Source organism: Macadamia integrifolia, unplaced genomic scaffold, assembly GCF_013358625.1.
Source record: "Macadamia integrifolia cultivar HAES 741 unplaced genomic scaffold, SCU_Mint_v3 scaffold2382, whole genome shotgun sequence".
Lineage (NCBI taxonomy): Eukaryota > Viridiplantae > Streptophyta > Magnoliopsida > Proteales > Proteaceae > Macadamia > Macadamia integrifolia.
This window is the reverse complement of record NW_024868675.1, coordinates 23,766-36,502: the sequence shown is the minus strand read 5'-3', so window position 1 is coordinate 36,502 and position 12,737 is coordinate 23,766. Positions and strand designations below refer to the sequence as shown.

General features: G+C 38.5%; 1 protein-coding gene across 4 annotated transcripts; it reads right to left on the bottom strand.

The window, feature by feature from the left end:
- Positions 1–3,724: 3,724 nt before the first annotated feature.
- Positions 3,725–9,008, bottom strand: LOC122066417 (UPF0496 protein 4-like). 4 transcript variants are annotated; one of them, XR_006136355.1, is made up of 4 exons: positions 8,857–9,008; positions 6,890–8,080; positions 3,949–6,198; positions 3,725–3,805 (listed from the first exon to the last, which is right to left on the bottom strand). XR_006136355.1 is itself a non-coding variant. In XM_042630222.1 (2 exons), the coding sequence occupies exon 2, from the start codon at positions 8,063–8,065 to the stop codon at positions 6,992–6,994; it is 1,074 nt and encodes a 357-aa protein (XP_042486156.1). In that variant the 5' UTR covers positions 8,066–8,080; positions 8,857–9,008; the 3' UTR covers positions 6,632–6,991. The 4 variants fall into 4 exon arrangements, 1 of the variants encoding a protein (XP_042486156.1); XR_006136354.1 differs by having other exon boundaries at positions 3,725–6,198; XR_006136356.1 differs by lacking the exons at positions 3,725–3,805; positions 3,949–6,198 and adding an exon at positions 6,632–6,716.
- Positions 9,009–12,737: the final 3,729 nt, after the last annotated feature.

Sequence of the window (12,737 nt, the reverse complement as noted above, 5' to 3'; positions counted from 1 at the left end):
TTTTTTTTTTTTTTAGTGCGTGTAGGATTCACTTAAGTTTTAACGAAAAAAAAACAAAAAACAAAAGAAATTATTTTAAGGGAGAAAAAGCATTGCCAATTTACGTAGCGTATGCTAGCACCTCTCTCTGCCTCTCATCTCCTCTTATGAAATGACATATCCATCTTTATTATGGGAGGAGAGAGATAGACAAAGAGAGGCAACGTATGCTACATAGTCGGAAAGGGAACTCAATCTCTATTTTTATTTGGATTCTTGGCTTTTGGCAACATATTTATAATGTATCAATTTATTTATGTATTACATTGGTACATGTCAGTACTAAATCATTTATGAAAGAGGGTTCTTTAAGCAAATAAGGTACTCTACATTCACTCACATTGTTTTTTATTTTTTTTTATTTTTTTTTATTTTTATTAATTTTATCTTTCTTTAAAAAAGATAAAAATAAATGAATAATGTATGAAAAGAGGTACAGTATACGCCTTAGGGTTGGAGAGCCTTTTCCCATCATTTATATACGTAAATTTTTTATATGCCAATTCTATATTGTATCGAAATATTTAATCCCGATATGGCCAACACATATTGATACTTTTCCCCTTGATATTATATCTTTAAATGCAAATTATTACTATAAGGTTGATTAATGCGCGAACAACCGTTCCTAAACCTCACTACATATATTTCGATGTTACCTTCATGATAATTTTCCCTTTTATGAATTGGTAGCCTTTCACATGTCTTCCTTATCTCCCCGGCCCTTTGCAAGAAATGCACCCCCCAAAACAATGTATTTTGAAATTAATTGTTAAAACAACACATGGAAAATCCTTTGTTGGTGGGTATTATTGAGAAATGCCACTTGAAGGAGTCATTGATCTTATTAATAAAGCTTCTCTTTCCCTTTTCAATTAAAAGCCAAACTCTTTTGCCATTCTAAAAATAATTTCGTTTTTTTTTTATTTTTCGCAAAAACTATTCTCTATGCAACCAGACTAGCCTGCACCCTCTCACATTAAGTTTTGGGAAAAGAACTCTACCCATCCATGCTTTCCACACCTAGACACATGGGAAGTGGGAGCAGAGCATGAGAACAAAGACGGGCAGAGTTCTCTTCTGTTTAATTTTTATAATTCTTTTTTATAGTGTGTTTTCTCCGTTTTCTCTATCACTATTGAAAGAATTGTCGTCACCTCCTTCATTTATTTAATTTCTTTCCTTTTAATAAAAATTCTTAAAACAAGATATCCAAACATTAGAACATTATAGAAGAGGCTCCTATCCACCTCATGAATGAATTAACATCGCATTAACAAACACTAGCTTAGTCTAGTAGTGGCAGCTTATGCTTGAAGAGCCGATGCCCAAGGGAGGAGGTTGTGGGATCAAACCAAATTTGCATCACATTACCATTTGTCATCGAAAGAACTGACATTAACATTACATCATTAACTTGAGATGTACTACATCAGCGTTACCTCGTTACCACTTTGACAAGATTTTATATTTCAAAATCAACTTTCCATATATATTACCAATAGAAAAAGTCCATTAAGCCGCCACCAAAGAGTGTGTACGTTAGCACTCTCTCTCTCTCTCTCTCTCTCTCTCTCTCTCTCTCAATATCTTTCCTCTCCAAATGAAATGACCTCTTTATCTTTCTATATAATGAACAGCACTTAATGAATGCACTCTTCTCTTGCTTAGAGCAACTAACTTTTGTCAATTATCAATTTAATAGTCTCAAAGAGTTCACCTACTTCATCCTCTTGTGATGAAATAACGAGAAAAAAGAGAGTCAATAAATATTGATAAGTAGTTTAAAATTTTTTATTTTTTATTTTTTATTTTTTGGGTGAACAAAAAATATAGTTAAAAAAAAATTGAAAAATATATCAAAACACCTTCCTTTTTCTCTCTTGTTATTTTCTTCTTTTTTTTAATTGAAAAATGTTGTTGTTCTTGTGTGTGTGTGAGAGATTGTTAGTAATTAAAAGCCCTAGTACATCGTGATTCTCCTTTTGATGCTACAAGGAATTAGATAATAGATTTTAGGGAGAGAGTTGGGCTACCAATGAGGGGCCTGGGATGAAAGAGTGATCAGGTCAAAGCGAAGAGAGAGAGAGATATGCCAGCCTTTTCTCTAGATTTTAATTTCAAGGGATGAAAGGTCTTTTTTTTTTTTTCTTGGTGGAAAATGTCTATTCGTGTATATCCTTTTCAAAGAGTTGTAATTTTTTGCCATTTGGTTTCTTCTTCTTCCTCTTCCTTTTCTTGGCTCTTCCATTGACATCAGTTTGAGACACAAGTAACCTCTCTCTCTCTCTCTCTCTCTCTCTCTCTCTCTCTCTCTCTCTCTCTCTCTCTCTCTCTCTGTATGAGGTGCAATTGGTCCTGGTTCATAATTTCAATGGTTCAGGTTGTCATCTATCCATCCAATGGAAAGTTAACTAGTAAGGAAAAATGAAGGAATAATATTGCCACCACATGCCTCATATTTGGGTTTGGGTTCGTACTTGTGGACGTTGTTCTTCCACGCTTACCCTTCACCAACCCTGAGTCTGCTGTGATCCTGATCCTGATTCTTGATCCTTTCAGTCCATGATCTTACAAGTGACCTAGTGTGACTATACTCCTACTATGGACCCATCATTTTTTCCTTCTAATAGTCAGCAATATGATATTAATTGGAAGAGAATAGATGTTGAAAATAAAGTCCAAGCATATTACACAGCCTTCAAACCCCTCACCCACACCTTCAGCACTGCCATCATAAGGGAAAGAAAAAGCCCACAAATGTAATCTTACTAAGTACAGATTCTAGTGCATACCCTCTCACACCTCAAATCCTCACTCCTCTTTACATGCCCTCTATAGGATGAATCATAACCCTCTCTTATTGTTGCAAAACTACACCAGACATTGTAGCCAACCCTCCCCCAATATTATTTGAGATAGAAAAATAACTAAGTTATTAGGTTACGCGTCTTTTTGACACCCCCCTTAAAGGATGCCCACTTGAGGTCTTGGTGATTAATTTTCCTAATTGAACTCCAACGTTGTTCTTATTATATTTAAATGAGGTCAACAGAAATCGGGTATCAAAAAGATTAAAAGCAAGTTTTCTTGTAGCCACAATGAAACTTCCACCGATAGCATTAATGGGGATGATATAAATACTATCATGCAAGTAGGAGTAATAATGGCCATGAATCATTGCTTGAATGATACACAACCCAAAAGTTCAAAATCTTAGTAAGAATCATTGCTTGAATAATATACAACCCAAGAGTTCAAAATCTTAGTAAGACTAAGATTTTTACAAGGCAAATAATTGAGATGACTGCCATGCCAAAAAAAAAAAAAAATCCTCTCCAATTAATCAGGTGCTCCAAAGATTGGGAGAACCCCGACATGCATCCGAATACATGGACATATAACCAGAAGCCCTCCTAACCCTTGGATCATTAATTGGAGAGGAGCGGAATCCGTGCCTCATTGGCTTTCCATTTTTTTTTCGGTTAGAAATTGGCTTCCCAATTCAAATAGCATTAGATAGATAGAGATGGATGTTGGACCTACTAAAATTTTAGTCCTACATGACATTCTAAAATCCTTTTTGTTGCTTTTTTTTCCCCTTTCTTTTTTCTAATAAATAAGTATGGCAAGAAGAGTATTTTGTTTTCTATTAATTAAGTATAGAGTTGAACACAGTAGATCGGAAATAAGAGATGTTGATCTTTGCCAACTAACCAACCACCTTGAAAACAAAGAATTGCCATCATCGTACGCACCTTATTATCTGAAAAAAAAAAATCCAGATAATTAAACACTGTTAAGACATCACAAAGTTCTGCAAGTCTGAAGCAGAAGCACATCCTCAATTTGATGCAACTCTACATATTCACATATTACAGATGCACTTGAATCCAAATTCATATATACCTGCGTTGATCCAACACAGAAGTGAAAATATATTAGGCCTCGGAGAAAATTTCGCCATCAATAGGTTTGGACCACATTTAGCTGACTTTCTCCTATCTCACTGGGTTGCACCTCTTTCATCTTGCTTTCATCCCACTGCCATTTCTCGCATCATGTCCTATTTTCTTCATTTCAATTTTTCTGTTTGGACCTCAGTTTTACCTACTTTGTTTTGCACAGATCCACGTGATTAAGTTGGGATAAGGCTCAGTTTTTTGTTGTTCCACAATACCGCAATTGTAAGCGCTCTTTGTGCTTCTTGTGGCTATACTGGACACCATACAGATCACAGAAGCATCAGGGTACAGAATGCGATGTCGTCTTCAGCAGCCATTCTCCAGTACCCAAAACAGAGAGCCAGGCTCAGCCAGCATTTTGGAGATATCAATCTTACATCCTCCAAGGCCTCTGGTATTGGTTTTTCAGAATGTCTTAGAATGCATTCCCATTCTTCGAATGCAGAACTGATACTAGAGAAAGAATGCATCCTTCAGAACAGGTAAAGCATTTCAGGTGGTGAGCAGCCATTGGTTATGTTGATAAGAAGAACAAAGAAAAAGCTCTACTGATCGAACATCTGATGGAAGATTCAGAAATGGCAACCGGATATGATGTAGAAATGAACCTAGAATCCAAACCTGTGATCAACAAACTCATGAAGCTGCCATTTCTCACTTAAGTTCTTGGAAGTCCTCTGCAAGATGCCTCTCATCCAGTACTTGTGGTGTCTTGGCCTTGCTGAGCCCTGAGTCCTTGAATAAGCTCCTGCCAGTCGTTACTTATTAGAGATCCTTAGCCCAACATCAATTGCATCGTGCTTTCCCCCATCCTCTGGGCCCAACCAATTTCCGAATTCTTGACTGGGTTTAGCTTGGCATTAATTGGGAGTGTAGGTTTTGGGTTATGAAGCTCTGGAACATCAGGTGGGGAGAGGAAATTGATGCCCAAGTAACAGCTAGAGAGATCCTTGCTCTCTAGACTCCTGCTGCCAGTGATGAACCAATCATTTCTGGCTGGGGCAAGGCAAAGGAATATAATTGTTCATAAAATCAAAGTCCCAAATAACAGCTAGAGAGATCCTTGCTCTCTAGACTCCTGCTGCCAGTGATGAACCAATCATTTCTGGCTTCGAGCAAGGCAAAGGAATATACTTGTTCATAAAATCAGAGGCCAAGACACCCTGTGGACTCATGGCTCATCCCATGCAAACCAGCTACTATAAGAGCTAACATTTCAAGGACACACACTATGATCCTTGCACCAAGCCACCAACTACATCAGCCCTAGCCAGACCATCCACTGCTACAAGGCCTACTGGAAGATGTGTTCCCAGCTGCTCAGAGGCCAATGATGTCAACACAAGTGTTGCGGGTGGTAGTTGTCTTTGCTTCTGGAATCATTTGAGCCATCCAGGTATGGAGAAGCACTGGGCTCCTCTACAACGGCATCCAAACTGGGACATGAACCCCCAAATCATTGAACCATCTGTGAAGGATGCGGTCTGCAAGACTAACATTGCATTATTATTTATCACAGACATCCAACAGGAAGCTTGCTAGGGATTTAGTTGACAAGTGGTCGAGTCATCTTCAACAACACAGCTTTTTGACAACGATGACGAAATTCACTTTCAAATGCAGCTGCTCAGAAAGCTGGCAAGGAAGAGAGCTGCCACCAGGGACTCAAGTTGAGAGACTATGAACGTGATCATGATAAGAATGTACCAAAGTTGGGATGCAGAATGGGCTTCTTGGCATGTTCCAGCGAGACCTGCTCTTAATCCCATTCCGAGAATTCAGAAAGGAATGCATTCCAGACAACATTTTTCTCGCTTCAGAATGTGTTCTAGACCCAGAATCCTTTCTAAGGATTCATACCAAACACAGCCTTATAGGTTTAGCTATTCAAAATCAGAGAATCTTAAATGCACCATCTTCCTTTCTTTCAGCAGTGAACATTGGTTTATCACGAACTGGCAATCTTTCTGGCTCGATTAAGCAACAGCTTCCCAGCAGCTCCCCCTTTTTGGTGTTTAGGTTCATCTTTCCAGAGCAGTTTCCAACCACCATCTAATTTAGTGAGAGCTCTAACTGTGGTGAGCTACTTAAAGTCATCCCGCCTCATTGTGTATTGGGACTACAAGTGAACAACCTCAGACCAATCCGTATTTGTTATGATCCTTATCAACATCTCGTGGACCACTGTAACTCTCTGTAAGACGAGACTCCCATCAAGGTTAGGTATGGAGTATCACCAAAAAAAGGTCAGGTATGAAGTTTCAACCACCACACATCAACATATCTTGAATCAAAACACCACCAGCAAGACAACATTACTTCAATAAGTTAGTTCAGGATTCCCAGTTTTTATATTACATAAAAGTTCCGTTCAGGATTTCTAGATTTAAAATGCTCTTTTTTTTTTGGGGGGGGGGTCAAAATTCAGGATTTCTAAGTTACTTCGGCATCGGGAGATACAAGCGGCTGTCCTTCAGCAGAAACACATCGTAATGGGCTCTTAATTCAAGCACAAAAATGCAGACAGAAGCATTACTGACAACACAATTTAGGTTTTTACTTTTGAACCACAATAAAGCACTTAACATTTACAAGAGCCTGGCATCGACAGATTTTAAAACATCCTATTCAGTACAACTCTCATACATGTCATTACCATTGCCATTTACATAAAATAACACAAAAGTCGAGTGATATCTGCAAGTTAAAAATCTGCACAACGAAAGTAGAGTAGGTGTGATAATATATAACAAAAGAAGAAACACAACAGAGGGACCTCAAAAGTTTACATGAAACCATTGCATTAACTATATCACTGACTACACATACTGCATACATGCATATATTAAGATACCATGTTCATAGTATTTTATTACACAACTTACACACTCATGAGGCTGTCTTTGGCACTGCAGTTGCGTAAAGTTCTGTAGATATTTGAACAATCAGATACCCTTACAAACTAGATGTCCAGAAGTAGCTTTTCATCACCTTACAACCTGCTGTTCAACATTGCTTTCTACTCTGATGTCAGAGTCGGAATCATCAACTCTTAAATTACCAAGCAAAGCATCACGACCAGTCAGAACAATCTGAAAGAAGCCCTCTACTTCCTTTGAAAGAATATCCAACCCTTGTGAAAGCCTCTCAGAACTCTTTCTCAAATCCGAAACAGAACTCAACATTGTTTCTTCTTCAACAGGCTCATTGCCATCACAGTCAATCATGGTAGACAACCTCCCAACGCTCACCTCAACAGCTTCAAGCTCCTTTAACGGTGTAGAACTTCCATTTGAAATTACATTCCTAACCACTCCATTTACATTAGCCTGCAAATCGTTGAAAGCCTCAGCCCACAAAAATTTTTCAGCAACATGCAAATTCACCAACGGCCTAGGTGAGCCTGAGAAAGCTGCTGCAAAGATGCTACAGACAAATATGGTCTGAACCTTGACCCCATACATTGCACGCATCAAAACCTTTCCCTTTGCTGAGTTCTTAACCTTAGCCAAGTGAAGAGATTCGTTGAGACCATGTAAGATGGTAGAACAGTTCTCCAGCTTTGGGTTTCTGACACTAATCTGCTTCATCCAATCACCTAGGGAAAAATGGGCTCGCGCAAGCTGCTCTCTTGATGGTGTGGGTCTAGTGGTGTCCAAAACATGCAGCACACACTGAAGCAAGAGATGAGCTTGGTTGATCCGAGAGAGCTCAGAGCTAAACGCAAGACAAATATCAAGCAACTTCACACTATTATCCAAGTACACATCCATCCATTTCTCATCCCAATCAGCGACAGGGAACTGAAGGTCAGTAATGAGAACTTTAATGTCAGCGTGTGTTTCAGAGAGCAACTCCATTGCCAATCTCATCCAGGACAAGCAAAGGACATCTCCCTGATCTTTCAGGTTGAGCTTCTTCAGCCTTTCTGCCAATCTTTCCTCAAAAGAATTCAACAGTCCCACAAGCTTTGGAGACAACCATGACCCCCTGGGAAAGATCATTCGGAAAGGGTTTCCGAAAGGAAAGGACGAAGGATGCCCATCATGAGGTCGACTCATATTATTTATGTACAACTGTCAAGAACACAAATAAAGAAAACTGCCCCTGAGCACAAAATGGAAAACAGAGATGGCATGGGTAGAAAGATAAACAGTATCACCTATGAGAAAGCATAATCCAGAAAACACTGAGCTACAGGTTGTGTCATAGGTAAAAATCACACCAAAACCCTAAATTTTGAAGATGACTATAGAAATGCCCAAATAAACCACGGAAATTGAATGCAAAAGAGATCCATTTCTAGGGGCATCTGGATCAATCGGAAATAATCCTGAACGGTTGAATTTTATGCTTTTCTTTTTTCGGACCCATCCAAAAAAGAAAAAGAAAAAGAAAAAGCGTATCGCTCATTCAAGAAGGAGAGGAAATCATATATTATGCATATGATTTTATTCACAATTCCTCTTACTGATTCACTTCGATCTAACTCTTCAATCAATCCAAATCTATTAAAACGTGAGGATGCAACTAAAACGCAAAGAAATAAACCGAAACAAACAGATCCCCAAAATAATTTCACATCAAATCCCACAAAATCAGCCAACCACATGGTTTTCCCCACAAAATTCTTGCCTAAACTCCTCATCTATACCTCAAATAACAAGAAAGATCACACAGAGACCAAATCGGAAATCCAAAGATCGCGAGCGAGAAATCAGATCAATCGAAACCCTAACCCTAAAATTCTAAAAAAGAAAACCCGATTAAGTCAAAATAAAACAAAAGAAATTCTTGAATAGATCTTCGTCAAACATGATACACAGGAAAAAAAAGACGATTAAACTCGTACCTGATAGGCGCAAACGGAACTATGAAGAACTAATCTTTGGAAAAGAAAGTTGCAGACGCTTTCACACTACTTTGCGATAAGAGCAAAACGAAGGTTAGGGATTTTTATGGTCATCCGCCTCCGAGTAAAAGCCTTATATAGTAGGTAGGTCTACAGTCAACGGTCACATATCGATCGGAGGGCCAGGATTTACTACCTTTACCAAATTTCTAGGGAATCTCATCAACAAGTGTTATTAGGACATTAACGGTTTAGATCTTATAGTTGCTTTGAGCTCCATGAACCTTAGATTCATGAGATACATAGATATTTATTAACGATAATTTCTTGTAAAAACAAAACTGCACGTTTCTGCTGGTGGGAGAAATGTCAAAGCAGGCAAACTTGGGGACGGCTACTTCTTGACTGGAGCATGCGAGTAGTGGCCCCACTTTGCGTAATCCACTGTACACGTGGCATAAATCGACGGTCTGATGATTGTACAGTAAACGAGATCGGCCCATGTGGTTATTTTTACTTTTATTTATGGGGGAAAAGTTTCAACGATGAGAGCGTATGAGTCAGTATCCATAACGAGCGTATGAGACAGTATCCATAAAGGTATTATTTTTTTCAGAAAAATTACTTGATTACCTACTTATGGGTTTTCCTTTACAAAATTATCCACCAAAAGTTTTAGTTAACAAAAATACCAAAAATTAGGTTTTTCTTTATAAAATTACCAACTTAAAGTTTAAGTTAACAAAAATACCTAAAATTGAGTTTGGGTTTACAAAACTACCCACTCAAAGTTTCAATAATAAAAAAATACATTATTATATGTGAAAGATGAAGACTCACTATTTTGGGTAGTCTTGTTAACTGAAACTTTGGGTGAGTAGTTTTGTAAATCCAAACCTAATTTTAGGTATTTTTGTTAATCAAAACATTTTGTGGATAATTTTGTAAATAGAAACTCCAAAGTGAGTAATTTTCTAACAGCATATGTATGGAGCAAGGGCCCATTGCCGCCATCCCCCAAAAAAATGCAAAAGACACAAAAGTCTTTTTCCCTTTATTTATTTAAGATAGAAAAACCCTAACTATCCATGTGGCTCTTAAACCAGCACATGGGAGTTACTTCAATGCATGGTGAGGCGTAGTACAGTCTTTTCATATTTGTTTGTGTTTGGACACAGGGCAAGCGAGATTGGCAAAGTTTTTTTTCCATTTCTTTATTGGGAAAGTGGTGCACCCATTGGTGCCTTCCGCTAGTGTAGACATTTCATTGACATACTTATCCCTTTCCCTATTCATCATTAGAGAAGAGGTTTGCTATTGAGTTGCATGCGTGGGGGCCAATGAAAACACACACATGGGCATCCGAGGAATGCAACAGATGATCATTCATTGCCCCATGAGAGAGGGCACAGGGAAAGCTATTGGATAGCATTCGTTTTTTCTCATATGAATATTAGGAAAAAAAAGATATCTATATCAGGTTACATGGTGTAAAGAGGGGCAAAACGAGATCCCACCCTCCATGAAATATGAAAAGTCTCATCACTATTGATGCCTTTATGTGTGCTTTCATTGGCCCCATGTTAGTGCATGGCCATACAACTTTGCCGCAATTCTCACCCTTTTTTATTTTTTTCAATGAGAGTAATCCCACATTCTTAGGCTGCATTTGGTAGTCATAAAAAAAAAACCTTTTCTGACGTATTTTTCATATTATTTAAAAAAGAAAAAAAAAAGCTTTAAACGTCAACTTGGTGTTTTTTGTTTTTTAATTTTTTAAACGAAAAAGAAAAAAAAAATGATAGAAATGCAAAATGATGGAACACTGAAATCTTGTTCCGTCATTTGATTTTGTTTCAAATACAAAAAAAAGTGAATAACTACGAACACTTTAATTTTTAAGAAGACATTTTAAACAGAGACTGAAAATTTGACGCAAAACTTCATTTTTTAAACTAAATGATTACCAAATGGACCTTTATGCTGTTATAAAATTCAACCGCTGTCAGATTGGTTGGTCAATGCATGCCTGGGACCACAGAGGAGCTCCACCCCTCACTTGGAATTCATGGAAGCTTCGAATATTCTAGAGATATACTACCAAAAGAAGAAAAAGGAATATTCTAAATATAAATAGGAAGGACAAACCTTATCTTCTGCGGACACAAGAATTAAGTCAAGGCCCACAGAATGAGCCAAGAACTTGAGCTCAGCCCATGGGTTTAAATTACCATCCTAAAAGTCCAGCATAAACAGAACCCTGGTCCATGGGGGAAGAGGGATTGACATACCAAACCTTATTAATTGAAATCATTTATCGAAATAGAATTGAACAGTTTAAATTGGAGTCGAAATACCGTTTATTAAATATTAATTGGATGGATTTTGGTTTTGAAAAGTGAAATCATTTGTCAAATGGTTCGGTTTGATTTTAAATCGATAAACTATTGGTTTTGAATCGAAGAGAAATTGGTATTCTACTGAGCCTATTGTGCATGCTAATTGATTAAAAGTCCGATTAGTCCTAGCATTTTATATATGCTCTCTAGTGTTTGCAGTGGTTTATAAGCTCTATAGGGCTAATCAGGGTGAGTCTAGGCTGGGCCTAGATTGAGTTAAGGGGATTTAGAGTTGGGCAGGAGTTTTAAAAAGCTCACCCTAACCAGATGGATCCAGCTCCTCTCCATAAAGCCTAGGGACCAGAAAGTGATCACATAGCTGGGAAGATCCGGGCTGCGTCCCAAGGTCAGCCCAACCATGCAATCATTTTTTGGTCACTAGACTCTATGGAGAGGAATCCCATCCCAACCAAGCCCGCCAAATTGCACCCCTAGGTGTCATAATCAGTTAAAGGTAATTAATCTCACATTTGCAACGAAAACTACGTCTTACATCTGCATTTTTTCATTGGCTTTCATTTTTTTATTTGTTTTGGGGCCAGACATAACATATAGGGATGGTGAAAATCAATTGGGTTAGAGGGATATATCATTAAAAAAAGAAAAAAAGAGGGGGATTTAGAGGGATAGCATGTTGCCAACACATCAGGATTCTCTCCAATGTGCCCCACGCCGCAACGCGCATCGAATGGCTGGCTAGACCTGAGGGTGCATAATCAATGATCAACCCATAGAGGTTTGTTAGATCAAACACCAAGAAATATGAAAATAAACAGGCAATAGATCTGCACAACACAGAAATTTAACGAGGTTCACACACTAATTTGGTGTGCTACTTCCTCAGGCGAAGAAGAAGATGTTTCACTATGCAGAAGAGAGATTACACTCAAGCAGCAGCGAGAAAACTTGCCCTGAAACCCTATCTTGAAAAAATCCCCCAAAATACAATGATTTTCTCAACAAGACAACAGTACATTATATATACTCCAAGTCGCAGGTCGACCCAATCGAACCATACCGTGGGGGCGTATTACCAGGGTTACGCCCACACATCCTCATACGAGATCAATGCTGGTCTCTGGGCTTAGTCCTATCAGCCCAATCCCTTTGTTTTCATCACAGATCTTAAAAAACTTCCCATTTGGATCGCCACCAAAATATGTCGGAATGAGTCAATCTTCAAAACGGGTCAAGAATTCGAGACAAACTTAACAAGGTTAGTATAAGAATTTTAAAATATGAGATGAGAAGGAGATGTAGGGCCTTGAGAAGGGTTGTGAGTGGGCAAGGGGTGAGTAAGAATATGTATGGGTTGGAAATAGGTGTGAGGATGGGGTGGGGATTAAGAGCCAGGGGAGAGAGAAAGATGCAGAGGGTGGTGACCAGGGTTTAGTTGGTAGGGAGGGGGAGATTGGAGATGTGGAGGGTGAGGGTGAGGGTGAGGGATAAGGGAAGATGCAAAGGGTTGGGGGGGGGGGGGGG

Excerpts from the sequence above, each read along its gene's own strand:
- LOC122066417 (XM_042630222.1), bottom strand. The coding sequence starts at position 8,065 with ATGAGTCGACCTCATGATGGGCATCCTTCGTCCTTTCCTTTCGGAAAC.